At 42.5% G+C, this 14,502-nt stretch overlaps 1 protein-coding gene across 3 annotated transcripts in view; it reads left to right on the plus strand.

Annotated features, from left to right (window-relative positions):
* Positions 1-14,502, plus strand: part of BRCA2 (BRCA2 DNA repair associated) — a 101,713-nt gene that overhangs the window by 40,566 nt on the left and 46,645 nt on the right. For 2 of the 3 annotated variants that reach the window (XM_056561886.1, XM_056561888.1), the window contains 2 exons: positions 3,238-4,098; positions 7,873-12,504. In XM_056561886.1, the coding sequence (XP_056417861.1) occupies positions 3,238-4,098; positions 7,873-12,504 (5,493 nt within the window). The remainder of the gene's footprint in view (positions 1-3,237; positions 4,099-7,872; positions 12,505-14,502) is intronic. The other variant, XM_056561887.1, reaches the window with a different exon arrangement.

Consider the following 14,502-nt stretch of genomic DNA (forward strand, 5'->3'; position numbering starts at 1 on the left):
TCCACACTACGTGCTTTCTAGCCTGTTTCCTGAGTAACTTCTTCATCTTGGTCTGTTTTTTGCAGCAACCTGTTGGTCTGCTTCACGGGGGTTATGTCTTTTTTTTTTTTTACACGTGCACAGACTTAGGGATGATTTTCAGCGTGGCTCGCCACACTGCCCTTATCGTCCCTTGGGGAATACCAAGTAACCTGGTGGTAGCCTGCCTGTTTCCTTCTCCATCGGTCGCCTATACCGATTTGTGGCTTACACTCAATCACCCCACTACCTGTGCGAGGTAGCTGGATGGGGGGCCCTGGCGTGTGCAACGGACTCTTTGCAGCTACCACGGGGGTAATGTCAAATGGACCCTCTGCCATTTGCCGCAGTTCCGGTTCCTCACTATACGTGTGAGTAGACCAATGTAGCATGGTCCCATTACTACGCCCATGGAGAGCATGATGTATCTCGCAGCTGCAGTACCGGTACTCCACTGTGAGTGAGAGTTGACAGTTGTGCAATGGACCCTCTACGTCTCCTGCGGGGAGCGTGTTGCTTGCCGGATCCGCGGTTGCAGTTCCGGTACCTCACTATACGTGTAGGTAGACTGATGTAGCATGGACCCAAGGAGAGCAAGAGGTCTCCCGCAGCTGGAGTTCCGATACTCCACTATGAGGGAGAGTTGACCGATGTGCAATGGACCCTCTACGTCTCCTGCGGGGAGCGTGTTGCCTGTCGCATCTGCGGCTGTAGTTCCGGTACCTCACTATACGTGTAGTTAGACCGATTTTGCATGGACCCATTACTGCCCCACTGAGCACATGATGTCTCCCGCAGCTGCAGTTCTGGTACTCCACCTGTTTGTGTTGCTGAAGGGGTGACCCTGCGTATTCAACGGACTCTCTACACCATCCAGAGGATTGCGCAGTCCTCCGCTACCAGTGGCAGTTGTCCACTGAATGTGTCCCGGGAGATGCAATGTAACTTCTACAGCGGTGGTGACCACTTTTCTGCCTCCATGGATGGTGTACCTTTGGTTTGTAGAGTAATCGGCCACTGTTCTGGCTGGAGGCCGTGCCATAATTGCCTCTGCGGTAGCAGTTGTGGTGCCCTGCCACTAACATGGGGGGTCCAGTGGAGTGGCCCTGTGTATACATTGGGCACATGTCAGTGATGGCATGTGCCCCCATCCATATGTTGAGTATCTGTGGCCTTCCATGGGCAGTAATTCGCATGTTATTTGCTGTAGCCCTCACAGCCAGCGCACTGCGGTGTACCTGCACTACAGACATTTAGTTTTCATCCTTCACTTTCTCCCTTCCATGCAGTGTGTATTTGTGGTCTTGCGACCTGCTACTATTGCTGGTAGGGTGTCTATGATTACTCATGTGGTCATTGTTGCCCCCCCCCCCCCCCCGGTATAAGGGCACGTGTTGTAGGTTGCCTACTATTTCTCATGTTTTCATTGCATTTCTCCTCTCTATGGGAGGTATTGTTAGCCTTATATGACCCCTGCTATGACTGGTGCAGCCATCTCGTTAACCCCTTCCTCTGCTGGACACCCAGTAGCTTGGTGGGCTGTCGGGCTTTCATCCCTTCCACTTCCCCTGCCTTGAGGGAGTTATGCAGGTCTTGTGCGTTTCCTGCCTTTGCTTTTGCAGCCGTCGTCCTTTGGCCTCCTATTATCCGATGGTTTGCGGCTTTGGTTTCTGTTCTTCTTCTCCCTGCCATTGGCCTTCACCTTCGACAGAGTGCTGCAGGATTTGGCATAGTTACAGTTGTTTCTGTCCTAACCTTCTTTTTGCCTTTCCTTAGGGGCTCGTTGGCGCTGCTGGGGAAGGCCTTTTGGTCATCCAGGTTACCCCTGTCAGGCCAATATGCGCTTCCTACACAGGCATAGTCCTTCCTGTGATGCACTTTTCCCCACCTTCCAATGTACTCTTTGAGTTCCGCCTTCTTGCTGAGCGTGCTCCTGTCGTTGAGGCTGGCCTCCTTGCAGGGCTTTCCCTTCGAGCATTTCCAGACAGTTTCTCTTATGGCGGTTGGTGTCTCCTCGCCATGTTTGCTTGGATGTATCTCTGAATTGGGTTCTCTTATCGCTCTCGTCCACGTTGGGCCAGGCCTTGGTGGTCCTGCGTCTTGTGTCTTTTCGTCGGAAGGCAATTCCGCTCTCCTTCCAGGACTTTGTTTGGCCCAGCGGGCCTCCAGGGCGACCATTTCTCGTCGCATGTGATCGGCTGTAGGGTCCCAGTCTCTAGAAGGCTTCCTCCTTCGTGTCCTAGTCTCACCTCATGTTTTGTGGGGGCTTCCAGGTGGTTGGTTTCTGGATTCCAGTTTCCTCTGGGTCTTGACCACATTCCTCTGCAGATGGATCTATACAGTCTCTGGACTGGCCTTCCTTTCTCTGCCGGTTGTTTTTCCCACCCCGGGGACTGCTTTGGGGACATCCCATGGTCTCGGTGTTCCCCAATGAGGCGACCGAGAAAAGGAGATTTTTTCTTTTGTACTCACCGTAAAATCTCTTTCTCGTAGCCTTCATCGGGGAACACAGCACCCACCCATTTACGGTGCCTGTTGTTACTTTCTGATGTCCTTCGGACGTATCTACTTTGTAGTTTGGCTTCTCCTACTGCTTTGTGACACAACTGATTAGCTCAGTGCCTGTGGGGCAGGTATATCCTGCTGGGAGGAGCCAACTTATTTTTTTGCCTAGTGTCAGCCTCCTAGTGTACAGCAGCATAATACCCATGGTCTCTGTGTTCCCCAATGAAGGCTACGAGAAAGAGATTTTACAGTGAGTACAAAAAAAAATCTTCTTTTCTCCCTGCTTGAATGGAGCAGGCTGGGTTGCTGGCACTTGTGCTATGTTGAGACACCACATGCGGATAAAACCATGCTTGCATGCAATGGCCCCATGATGTTGCTGCTACATATGGCTTCCGCAAAAAAGTACAGGTTTCGGCAACAGTGGGGGATTGATGGTAGGCAAGTTCCATGTTTCCATTTTTTTTTTTAAAGAGGTACTCTGCCCCTAGACATCTTATCCCCTATCCCCTGTCCCAGCAGTTGGACCCCCCAGCGATCAGACATCTTATCCCCTGTCCTTAACCCCCACCATTAGCACTTTGAAACAAAGAAGTATAACATACAGAGTTTATATTTTCTAACATGCACTATTGATTTATGGGAAAATAATAAATAGATATGAAAAGTTGAAAACCATCCTGTCTAACTGTGTTCCTATCTGTTATTTTACAGCAGACACTATTACTACTGAAAACATGGCAAAGTCATCTGATTGTCTGAAGGCACAACAGAAGAGAACTGTTCTGAATGCCGTTGGAGATGGGGACGCCTGCCAGGTGGTGGAGAATGCAATTGAAGGAATGGAGGATGTTTTATCCATCTTTTTTACCAATGAAAAACCACAAGAATTGAGAAAAGTAAAAATCGATAGACGAATTAAAAGAAAAAATAAACCATTCAATAGCATGCATGAAAAAAATGATTCACTGATAGAAAAAACAGAGGAGCAAAATACATTGTTAGATTCAGACAAACTTAATGTAAACAGCAATTTAGTACAGCAGAAGACAAGAGAAATATCCTTATCATATGAGTGGACTCCACTGAACCTCCCGGATACAACACAAGAGAAAACTGTAACTATTGAAATTGGTGGTTGTGGAGATCGTAATGCGATAGAAAATTCAACATCGACCGATTCAGAACAGCACAGGAATGAGACTAAAACAAAAGGTTGTAATGAGACCGATTACACTAATGGGGATTGCATTATAACCATTTTACAACATAAGGAGCACAAAACCAAATCTGAAAAACTACCTCACAATTTCTCAGGCAACAATAAACATCTTGTGGGACTTATTTCCGATGATCACTCGTCATCTTTGGCAGCTGATGGTGACATTTCTTGCAAAAGTAGCAGTATAGCTGACCAGATACCTAAAGCCATCCTGCCTACACTGAGAAAGACGACCAAATTCTTGTATAACCTTAAAACGGATTGTCAACAAAGTCAAACTACTGAGAATATTAATAGGACTGTGTACAGCAAACCTTTATATGGCCTGGAAATACCTGATGCCAAGTCCAGAAGTATGTGTTTTCTGTTCATTTATTCTTTTACCATTTCATAGGTTGTTCATTACATAATTACTTTCAGGATAGTCTAGTTTACAGCATGGCTGGTGTCCTAGACAAAGGAGACTTACTTTGCAGTTCTTCCAGACATTATTGCTAATTGCAGCAGAGCCATTTGTGATCATTTATATGCTAGCTACCAAAACAGAACAACTCCTTCAAATAATTTTTTTTTTATAGGATAAGACAATTAAATGTTTACTTAAATGTATAGCAATTTATTTTTATATTAAATTTTGGCTGGGCTAAAAAAATATATATTAAAAAGCTGTTTTTGCCTCCCATGGTCCCTGCTGCTCACCATCTCCTTCTGTCCTCTCTACACAAGAAAGTGCCCACTCATTGACCGCACTGGTGACCTGCCTCAGCCAATGCTTAGCTGGCTGGGCAATTCCTTATCTCAAAAAGACAGTATGGCCACAACCCCTTTTAACCCCTTAAGGACCGGGGGTTTTTCCGTTTTTGCATTTTCGTTTTTTGCTCCTTGCCTTTAAAAAATCATAACTCTTTCAATTTTGCACCTAAAAATCCATATGATGGCTTATTTTTTGCACCACCAATTCTACTTTGTAATGACGTCAGTCATTGTGCCCAAAAATCTACGGTGAAACGGGAAAAAAAATCATTGTGAGACAAAATTGAAAAAAAAAACGCCATTTTGTAACTTTTGGGGGCTTCCGTTTCTACGTAGTACATTTTTCGGTAAAAATGACACCTTACCTTTATTCTGTAGGTCCATATGATTAAAATGATACCCTACTTATACAGGTTTGAATTTGTCGCACTTCTGGAAAAAATCATAACTTCATGCAGAAAAATTTATACGTTTAAAATTGTCATCTTCTGACCCCTATAACTTTTTTATTTTTCCGTGTATGGGGCGGTATGAGGGCTCATTTTTTGCGCCGTGATCTGAAGTTTTTAACGGTATCATTTTTTGCATTGATAGGACTTATTGATCGCTTTTTATTCATTTTTTCATGATATAGAAAGTGACCAAAAATGCACTATTTTGGACTTTGAAATTTTTTGGCGCGCACGCCATTGACCGTGCGGTTTAATTAACGATATATTTTTATAATTCGGACATTTCCGCACGCGGCGATACCATTTATGTTTATTTTTATTTTTATTTACACTGTGTTTTTTCTTTTATGGGAAAATGGGGGTGATTCAAACTTTTAATAGGGAAGGGGTTAAATGATGTTTGTTCACTTTTTTTTGCACTTTTTTTTTGCAGTGTTATAGGTCCCATAGGGACCTATAACACTGCACACACTGATCTTTTACATTGATCACTGGTTTCTCATAAGAAACCAGTGATCGATGATTCTGCCGCATGACTGCTCATGCCTGGATCTCAGGCACTGAGCAGTCATTCGGCGATCGGACAGCGAGGAGGCAGGTAGGGGCCCTCCCGCTGTCCTGTCAGCTGTTCGGGATGCCGCGATTTCACCGCGGCTATCCCGAACAGCCCACTGAGCTAGCTGGCATGCTTTCGGTTTCACTTTAGACGCGGCGTTCAACTTTGAACGCCGCGTCTAAAGGGTTAATAGCGCGCGGCACAGCGATCAATGCCGCGCGCTATTAGCCACGGGTCCCGGCCGTTGTTAGAGGCCGGGCCCGAACCGCTATGACGCGGGGCCACGCCGTGGCCCCGCGTTATAGATCGGGAGTGGACACATGACGTTCCAGTACGTCATGTGTCCTTAAGGGGTTAAGGGATTTTTTGACAAGTGGCTTGGGTTGCACTAAAAGTAATAAAGAATTATACTTACTCAGCCCCCACCGCTGCTGTTTTCCTGATCACCATCCCCACTGTGGCCCTCTTTTTACTGGTGTGACATTTAGAATTAGCAGGAACAGTGTTTGGCTTTTCCCAGTCTAAACATACAGTGGTCCCTCAACATACGATGGTAATTCGTTACAAACGAGCCATCGTTTGTCGACTCCATCGTATGTTGAGGGATTCGTGCAATGTAAAGTATAGGAAGCTGTACTCACCTGTCCCCGCCGCTCGAGATGGTGTCCCCGCCGCTCGAGATGGTGTCCCCGGGCCTCCGCTGGGCTCTCCTGGTCTTCTCCGGTCCTCCGCTGTCTTCTCCGGTCCTCTTCTGTCTTCTCTGGTCCTCTTCTGTCTTCCGAAAGGCCTTACTGGGCCTGCGTAGTGACGTCATTACGCCGCTGCGTACGCCATTCCTATTGGATGGCGTGCGCAGCAGCGTATTGACGTCATCGGAGAGGGCCGAGAAGACACCGGAAGACCAGCGCTGGACCTGGAGGGCACCCGGGAGCATCGTGGAGGGGTGAGTAATACTGACCGCACCACACGGGGAACATTAAGCTTCTATCCGGCAGCAGCTTAAGCATTTGGCGCTGCCGGATAGCACTGCGATGGCCCCGACATAAAAAAGCATCGTATGTCGATGCTGACATCGACATGCAATGGCCTCTGAGAGGCCATCATATGTCGGGGCCATCGTAGGTCGGGGGGTCACTGTACTTAGAAATCCACATCAGAGATGCTAAATATTAGATTGATGAGAGTCTGACTGTTCAATATCCCAATGCCACCAAACTGAGAGACCCTGGTTCACTGCAATACTGACGGCTGCCCAGAGAAGCGAAAAATGGATGCAAGGTTTGCTCCACTAACAGAAAAATACTATTATACACTGCTTTGCGGTTCCTTTTCTATTTTCTCCCCTCCTTAGCAAAATTGACACTGAATGAGAAACAAGGATCATACATTTCTTTTCTGCTCCTTTTAATTAGACTGCCATGGTGCCTGTACTTTATATGCTCAGCTTTCGACATAAAGCTAAGCAGAAAGTGAGGTAAAAAGCTCTCAGCCAAGTGCTTCTTTCTCTTCTATCTACCAATTAGTGGGGGTCTCGACAGCCGAACCCCCAAATTACAATTTTTAACATGCCCCTATGACATACAAGAAGTTGTTTAAGACTTAAAGGAGATCTTTGGCAAAAAAAAACAACGTATCCCCTATTCACAGGATAGGGTGTAGATGATCGCTGCGGGCCCCTGCTATCACTGTGACGGGACCCCAGTGCTCAGTGAGGAGCGCATGCTGCAGCCAGCATGTGCTCCATTCATTCCTATGGGAGTGCCGAAAAGACCAGAGTAAAGCTCTTGGGAATCATCAGCACTCCCATAGGAATGAATGGAGCGTGTGCCATTTACCGGTAGGTTACACGCTCTCCTGACTGAGTGGTCAGACCCCTGCGATGAGCTACTTAAACCCCTATCCTGTGGATAGGGGATACTTTTTTTTTTTTTGCCGGAGTACTCCGATTAGCCTCACTTTCGGCTTTTCCAGCTCCTACAGCAGCCGGAGGTTGTCAGGAAAGCCACTGAAAGCCGCTGACTTTAATAGGAATTACGCAAATGACGTAAGTGACTCCCAAAGTTACGTAGACAGAGTAACCTGTGGGGCTACGCCATTTGCACAACTCCCATTAAATTCAATAACTTTCCCACTTCGGCTGCTTTCAGCTTTTTCGGCTGCTTTCGGCATTTGCGAACAGGCCGGAGGAGCTGGGACTACGGAGATGGGACAAACCCTTTAAGTTACCATGGGGATTCCAGCAGATGGACCTACACTGATCTGTCATTTCATATCATCTGTCCTATGGCGTATATTTCTGTTGCACTTACTTCTGAATTAAACTTTTTATAATAAACTTATGGATTTGACCTTCTCTTTCCCCACAGGATCATTGGATTTAAAGAATACTTCCTTGGCTCATCACCTGACAGAAGTAAAGCTAGTTGTAAATGAAGATGATGATGACTTTAAAAATAACAGTTTAGATCTCCAAGAAATTGAAGAGACTTTCATGAATGTAATGCAGACAGGTCCCACAGATTCAATAGAAACCTCTGGGGTGAAATCGATCTTAAAAAGAACAGCTGTTCCCTCAGATGGAGGTGATTCTATAGAACTTCAAGTGTCAGAAACAAAAAGCATCTCACGGCTACAAGATGGAGCATTACAGCACTCAGAGGACATGTTGGCTCACAACAGTAACAAAGTCATTGTCTTAGAGTCTGTGGCAAGTCATCGGGATAAAAAATGTAACTCACAAGAAAATCCTTGTATCTCAAGGAACAATTGTGATTCCTTTTGCACAACTCCGCACTCTGAAAAAGCAGAAAGTAAATCAATTAAAACAAGCTGTAATTTACCGGTGGACATAAATTTGGAAGGCTTTAAAGGATTTGAAACAGCCTCAAATAAAAAGATAAACATCTCAGAAGAAAGTCTAAGAAAAGGAGAACTTATGTTACAAGAGGATAGCGCTGAAATCGGAGTCAAAACCCCTTTAATTTTAATGGCTAAAGCTGATGATACTATGATGCATAAAGAACTCCAGACGCCATTACCTAAGGAAATAATAGTCACAGAGAGTGGAATTGCTAAAGAAAGTATTGTATGTCAGGTTAATGAACAGGAAACAAACAAAAAACACAAAACAAATAATGTCAACATGAAGTCTGAATGGGATGAAATGGCTAGCAGCATAAAACCGCTTGATTCAATGCAATTGGATGGAGAATTGTATAAGGAAAACAAACCATGCAAACTGTCCTCTTCGGACAAAGGAGACATAGGCATTCAGATGTCAAAGGAAAATCCTGTAAAGATTTTGAATGCTTCCTCAAAGATCAGCAGTAGGGGCTTGCAGGGTTTATCCAATGGAAGAGAATCTCAGTTAAATGACATCTTTACTGAAAGTCAGAAAGCTGAAATCAGTGAACTTTCTTCTCTTTTAGAGAACGCAGGCAGTCAATTTGACTTTACACAGGTTAAAAAGCTAATTATACCTGGATTAGATAATGTGCAAAATCCAAAGATGAGCGACAGTGACTCTCAGAAGCTCAACACGTCAGATGTCTGGAAGGACGTGGACTTTAATGATAGTTTTGCTGCTGGAGAAGGAAATGCAGAAAGCAACGGTTTTAGCGTCACATCAGGATCTGAAAATAAAAGTAACATTGGATCAAATGCCTGTGACACTGCAGATAATAAATCTGTACTAGATTCATTTGTCAAAAACAGAGAAAGCAATGTTGGTGGAGGAACAAGTGTTAACATTACTGATGAGGATCTAATAAAAGCGATATTTTGTGATTTAGAAGAAAAGGCGAAAGAAAAAACTACAAAGACCACACAAGATATGAATTGTTCACCTAATCCTGAAATGTCCAATGTTTTACATGTTACAGCTGAAGGCATGACCGCTACACTACTTGTTAATAATTCATCAAATATTATACAAACAACTGCTGTATCATCTCCTTCACAGACCAAAAAGAACTATTTCCCAGATACCAGACTGTCCGATAAGCAAGAACTTAATTGTAAGAGTGATGAAAACCATGTGACCAAGCAGGCTGAAATGAAGAATAGTGAGAAATGTTGTCTATTAGAGTCAGCACATGTGCAAAATTGTGAGGATGCATCCAATAGCAATGGAAACCACACTTTAGCTTTAGGTCTGTCTACAGCTTCAGTCGGTTTTGCTACTGCAAAAGGAAAACTGATTAGTATTAACAAAGCTTCTTTAGATAAAGTAAGCCCCATGTTCTCTGATATATTGGATACGTCTGACCCACGTGAAGATCACTGCAGAACAGGCACAGTGCACAAACCATCAAATGTGTTAATAGAAAGAACGTCACATAATGCTAGTACCAACTTTGTAGGAAAGGAAAGACGTCGGTCAACGTCTGACCAGCCTCCAGTGATCTTTAGCAAAGAAAATGATGCATCTAAAGTAATTTCTGATGGTCCAGTCCAGAAACCAAAGCAGATAACACATGTATTAAGAAAAGAGGCAACCAGAGAGTCATGTCCTCCTCAGCAAAATAATCCAATATCAAATATGTCATTGTTTAGTACTGCAAGTGGTAAACCTGTTCTGTTGTGTGAGGAGAGTCTCAAAAGGGTTCACAAGATATTTTCTGAAGTAGATGGTAGTCATGTAGAAGAGCAGCAAAATAATGAAATTGTTTTGACAGATTCTGTAGTAAATTCTGTTAGGTCACATGACTTACAGAACAAAAATGTTCAAGTGCAAGAAAGCACTTTTAACATTTTACAACCAGGTTTCAGCACAGCAAATGGTAAAATGATAGGTAATTCTAAAAAATTTCTCCAGAAAGCACAAAAATTATTTGCGGATATTGAAGAACCTAATGTTTTAGATGTTTTCCAAAGAACTCATAGTAAATCTGAAGTCAGTGATCAGGAAAAAGACAAAGATTGTGATGTTACGGATTCCCTAGTTCACAGAATTAACTCCAATATAACACAAATCAGAAAAATTGAACCTTTAGTTAAGAATTCAGCAGGGCTCAGCTCTGAAGTATTGGCAGATATATCACCATTAAATGAGATCTCCCATAAAGAAGGGTCTAATAAAGTTGGTTCACACAAAAGGGAAGTTCCAAACTTAGGCATACCATCTTTTATCAGTGCATGTGGGAAGTCTATTCAGATGTCTGAAGACTCATTGAAGAAGGCTCAGGGAATTTTTCATGATATAGATGACAGACTTTTGTCAGATAAAGGAAAACTTGGTTCTTCAGTCAACCAACATGAGAGCAGGAATCCCAAATTTACTGTGCCATCGCTAGGTTTCAGTACAGCAAGTGGTAAATTGGTAGAAGTGTCTCACAACTCCCTCCAGAAAGTAAGACAAATGATTGCAGATGCTGATGATGCTGTATTAGAAGCAGGATGTATATTTCAGTCCAACAAGACCACAACTAAAAATGTTGATTCCTTGGAGCCCAACCAAAGTGTATTCTCCACTGCAACAGAAATGAAAAATAGAAAACCTTCTGCAAACCAATCTTCTAATGCTCTTCTAGGAAAGGTTCTAGTAAAAGGAGTGGATAAAAGCACGCGTTTACCTCAACAAGAGACAAATAAAAAGATGGCATTTTTTAGCAAAGCAAGTGGTGGTCACTTTAACGTGTCAAGTAAGGCTTTACAAAAAGCTAGAGAGATGTTCTCTGATTTAAGTGATGTACAGGTGAATGATGATTCACACAAGGAAAGTGTCCCAACTGGTCCTGTAATGAAGGAAAATGAAAGATTGCCTGGCATCTCTTCCATCACCAGTAGGAATGTTGATAACATACATTCTATGAAAGTAAATGCCCCAGTTGTCATCCCATCTTCCATAGCTTTCAACACAGCAAGCAAAAAGCCTGTGACAGTCTCCCTTGATTCACTACAAAAGGCAAAACAACTTTTCGTTGATACTGAAATTATTCAGAAATTATATTCTGAAGTAGATAACGTATCCACCTCAAAGCAAGATGTTCCTGTAGATGTCCAACTTAGATCAAAGTCTTCCACAGAAGAATCTCCACAAGAAAAATCTGTGGTGGCCAACGCATCAGAAACAAAACATTTTTCTAATGTGCCCGCCAAACATTCATTTGGATTTAGCACTGGTAATGGAAAACAAGTGTCTGTATCAAACGATGCGCTGCAGAAAGTTAAAGGCTTGTTTAAAGAATGTAATACTAACTTAGAAGGCAGTCTAAATGAACCTCAACCCAAGATGCCATGTTTTAGCACAGCTGGCGGTAAGTCTGTAACTGTGACTGAGGAGTCATTGAAAAGGACACGGAAATTATTTTCTGAATTAGATAATGTATCCTCACCACATGATGTTCCTGAAGATATCCAACCTTATCTTAAATCAACATCTGCCACAAAAGTATGCCTACAAGAACAAACCATGGGGGCTAGCACATCAGAAATAAAACATTTCTCCAAAGTGTCTGCAATCAATTCATTTGGATTTAGCACTGGAAGTGGGAAAGAAGTGTCTGTATCAGAAGATGCACTAAAGAAGGTTAAAGGCTTGTTTGAAGAATGTAATACTAACTCAGAGTGTAATCTTAATGAAAATCAGGATTGTACAAGAATGAACACACACAACCCATTACTGAATAAAAAACCTATAAAAGACTCTGTTCACAAGCTTGGCTACTTACAGAAGAACACTGCTGAAGGTAATGGAGGGAAACTAAATGCTTCAGCTAGGTCTTCTGCCTTTTCTATCAGTAATGTTCAATTGCCAAGGTTTGTAAAACATTTAACACCTCTCTCTACTGCTGGAACAACAAATTTGTATTTTACATCGTCCCACACTCCAGAAAATGACTTTGAGATCGAAGCAGCAGAAAGCGCAAAAGCATTTATGGATGATGAAGATCTGACCGACGCTGAAATAAGGACAGATGTTGTATTTCCATGTTCAGACAAGCTTCCAAATATTAGAAATGGAAAAAGATTACGATCTGATGATGGAGTTCCACGTGGTATGTAATTTCTTTGTATTGTATACTTAAAGCCATGGGCTCCTTTTTAGTTCATCATTTTTTTATATATTTTTTTGAACCGGGTAGATCAAGTGCTAAAAAATGTTATAGTTTTTTTATTAAACAATTTGCACCATTTAAAGAGTACCTGTCACCAAACTAAACTTTTCATATATTGTTCCTTATATAATTATAAGACATATTGTTACCTACTTGCTGTTAAAATTCTCAACCTTTATTTTTTTTATGTGATTGAGATTGGTGCCTCTGTTCTGTTCCCTGCGCAAGTCAAAAGTTTGGTCTCCTCCCTGCCTGGCAGGAGACCAAACTCAGGAAGTGCATGCAGGGCATGGGGAGGCACAGCTCTCGCAGGCTTCAGTGACGTTGCGCCTGCTGGGGAACAAACACTTTCTCCTACCATGAGCTCACACAATGTGAACAAGGGGAAAGGTATGATACAGAACTTTTTAAAGCTCGGAATTTTATTTTTTTTTAAAGGGTACTACTACCGTGGAAAACTTTTTTTTTTTTTTTTTTTTTTTATCAACTGGTGCCAGAAAGTTAAACAGATTTGTAAATGACTTCTATTTAAAAAAATCTTAATCCTTCCAGTACTTTTTAGGGGCTATATACTACAGAAGAAATGCTTTTCTTTTTTGATTTCTCTGATGTCACGCCCACAGTGCTTTCTGCTGACCTCTGCTGTCCATTTTTGGAACTGTCCAGAGCAGGAAAAAATCCCCATAGCAAACATATGCTGCTCTGGACAGTTCCTAAAATGGACAGCAGAGAGCACTGTGGTCGTGACATCAGAGAAATCTAAAAAGAAAAGCATTTCCTCTGTAGTATACAACCCCTAAAATGTATTGGAAGGATTAAGATTTTTAATAGAAGTAATTTACAAATCTGTTTAACTTTCTGGCACCAGTTGATTAAAAAAAAAAAAAAAAAGTTTTCCACGGGAGTACCCCTTTAAGGGCAGGAGGGGTGTTAGGAGTAGTTAGGGAATATAATCCCTAGTTAGTTTAGAAAATATGGTTTGATGATAGGTACTCTGAAGATTTAACTTCTGAAGCTTACACGTTTTATAATAAGGCTAGGTCCACACTGTTTTGTGGTTACAATTAAAGTTGCAAAATTTTTTCATAGTTTAATAAAACGATTGCCTTGTAAAATCTGCAATTGGGGATTTTACAACTGTAGATGCACAACTTCAAATCAGCAGTGAATCCGGTGTGGGAATACACCCTTATGTTTCTTTATGTAATTTTGCTGTATATTCAACTACGCTATTATATAGAACAAATCATGCAGCATATGGCATGCACCAGGCAATGCATCCGTTTGAGGTAAAGGTTTTTATCTCTTTTAATAGCATAAAATGCATATGTTAAACGTAAATATTCAAGAGTATAAAAATATGTTAAATGTAAACATTCAAGAGTATAAAACATTTATGTTAAACATAAACACGAACGCAGTGGGAACCCAACCTAAACAGTTCGATGGCATTCAAGCACATCTAAGCTAAAATGTAATCAAATTAAAGGTAATTGAAGAGATTATACCACACGATATGGCATAAGTGTCGGATCGTGAAGAAGTTTGACCACGGGGACCTCCTATGTGATCTTAAAAGCTCTTTAAAATGGAGTAGCAGTCATGCACGCTCACTGTGGCTTCATTCATTGTTTGTGGGTGCAGCCAGATATGAGTGCGGTACTCGGCTATGTAGGCTGTAATCGGTTCCCATAGACAATGGAGCTGCATTGTGTATTGTAATATGTACAACCTGCAGAAGCTAAACTGCATAATTTTGGGATTGGTAAAGCAGCTGTTAACACCTTAAAGGAGAACTCCAGAATATAAAAATTGTCCCCCATGCTGGCAGTAAAAAAATTAAGATGTACATACCTTCCTCCGCTCCCCCGGTGCCTCCGGTAAACGGCTCCGGTCTCCGCCACGATCCTCTTCCGGGTTGCCGGTGGTGGGAGAGTC

This window comes from Hyla sarda, chromosome 2 (assembly GCF_029499605.1).
Source record: "Hyla sarda isolate aHylSar1 chromosome 2, aHylSar1.hap1, whole genome shotgun sequence".
NCBI lineage: Eukaryota > Metazoa > Chordata > Amphibia > Anura > Hylidae > Hyla > Hyla sarda.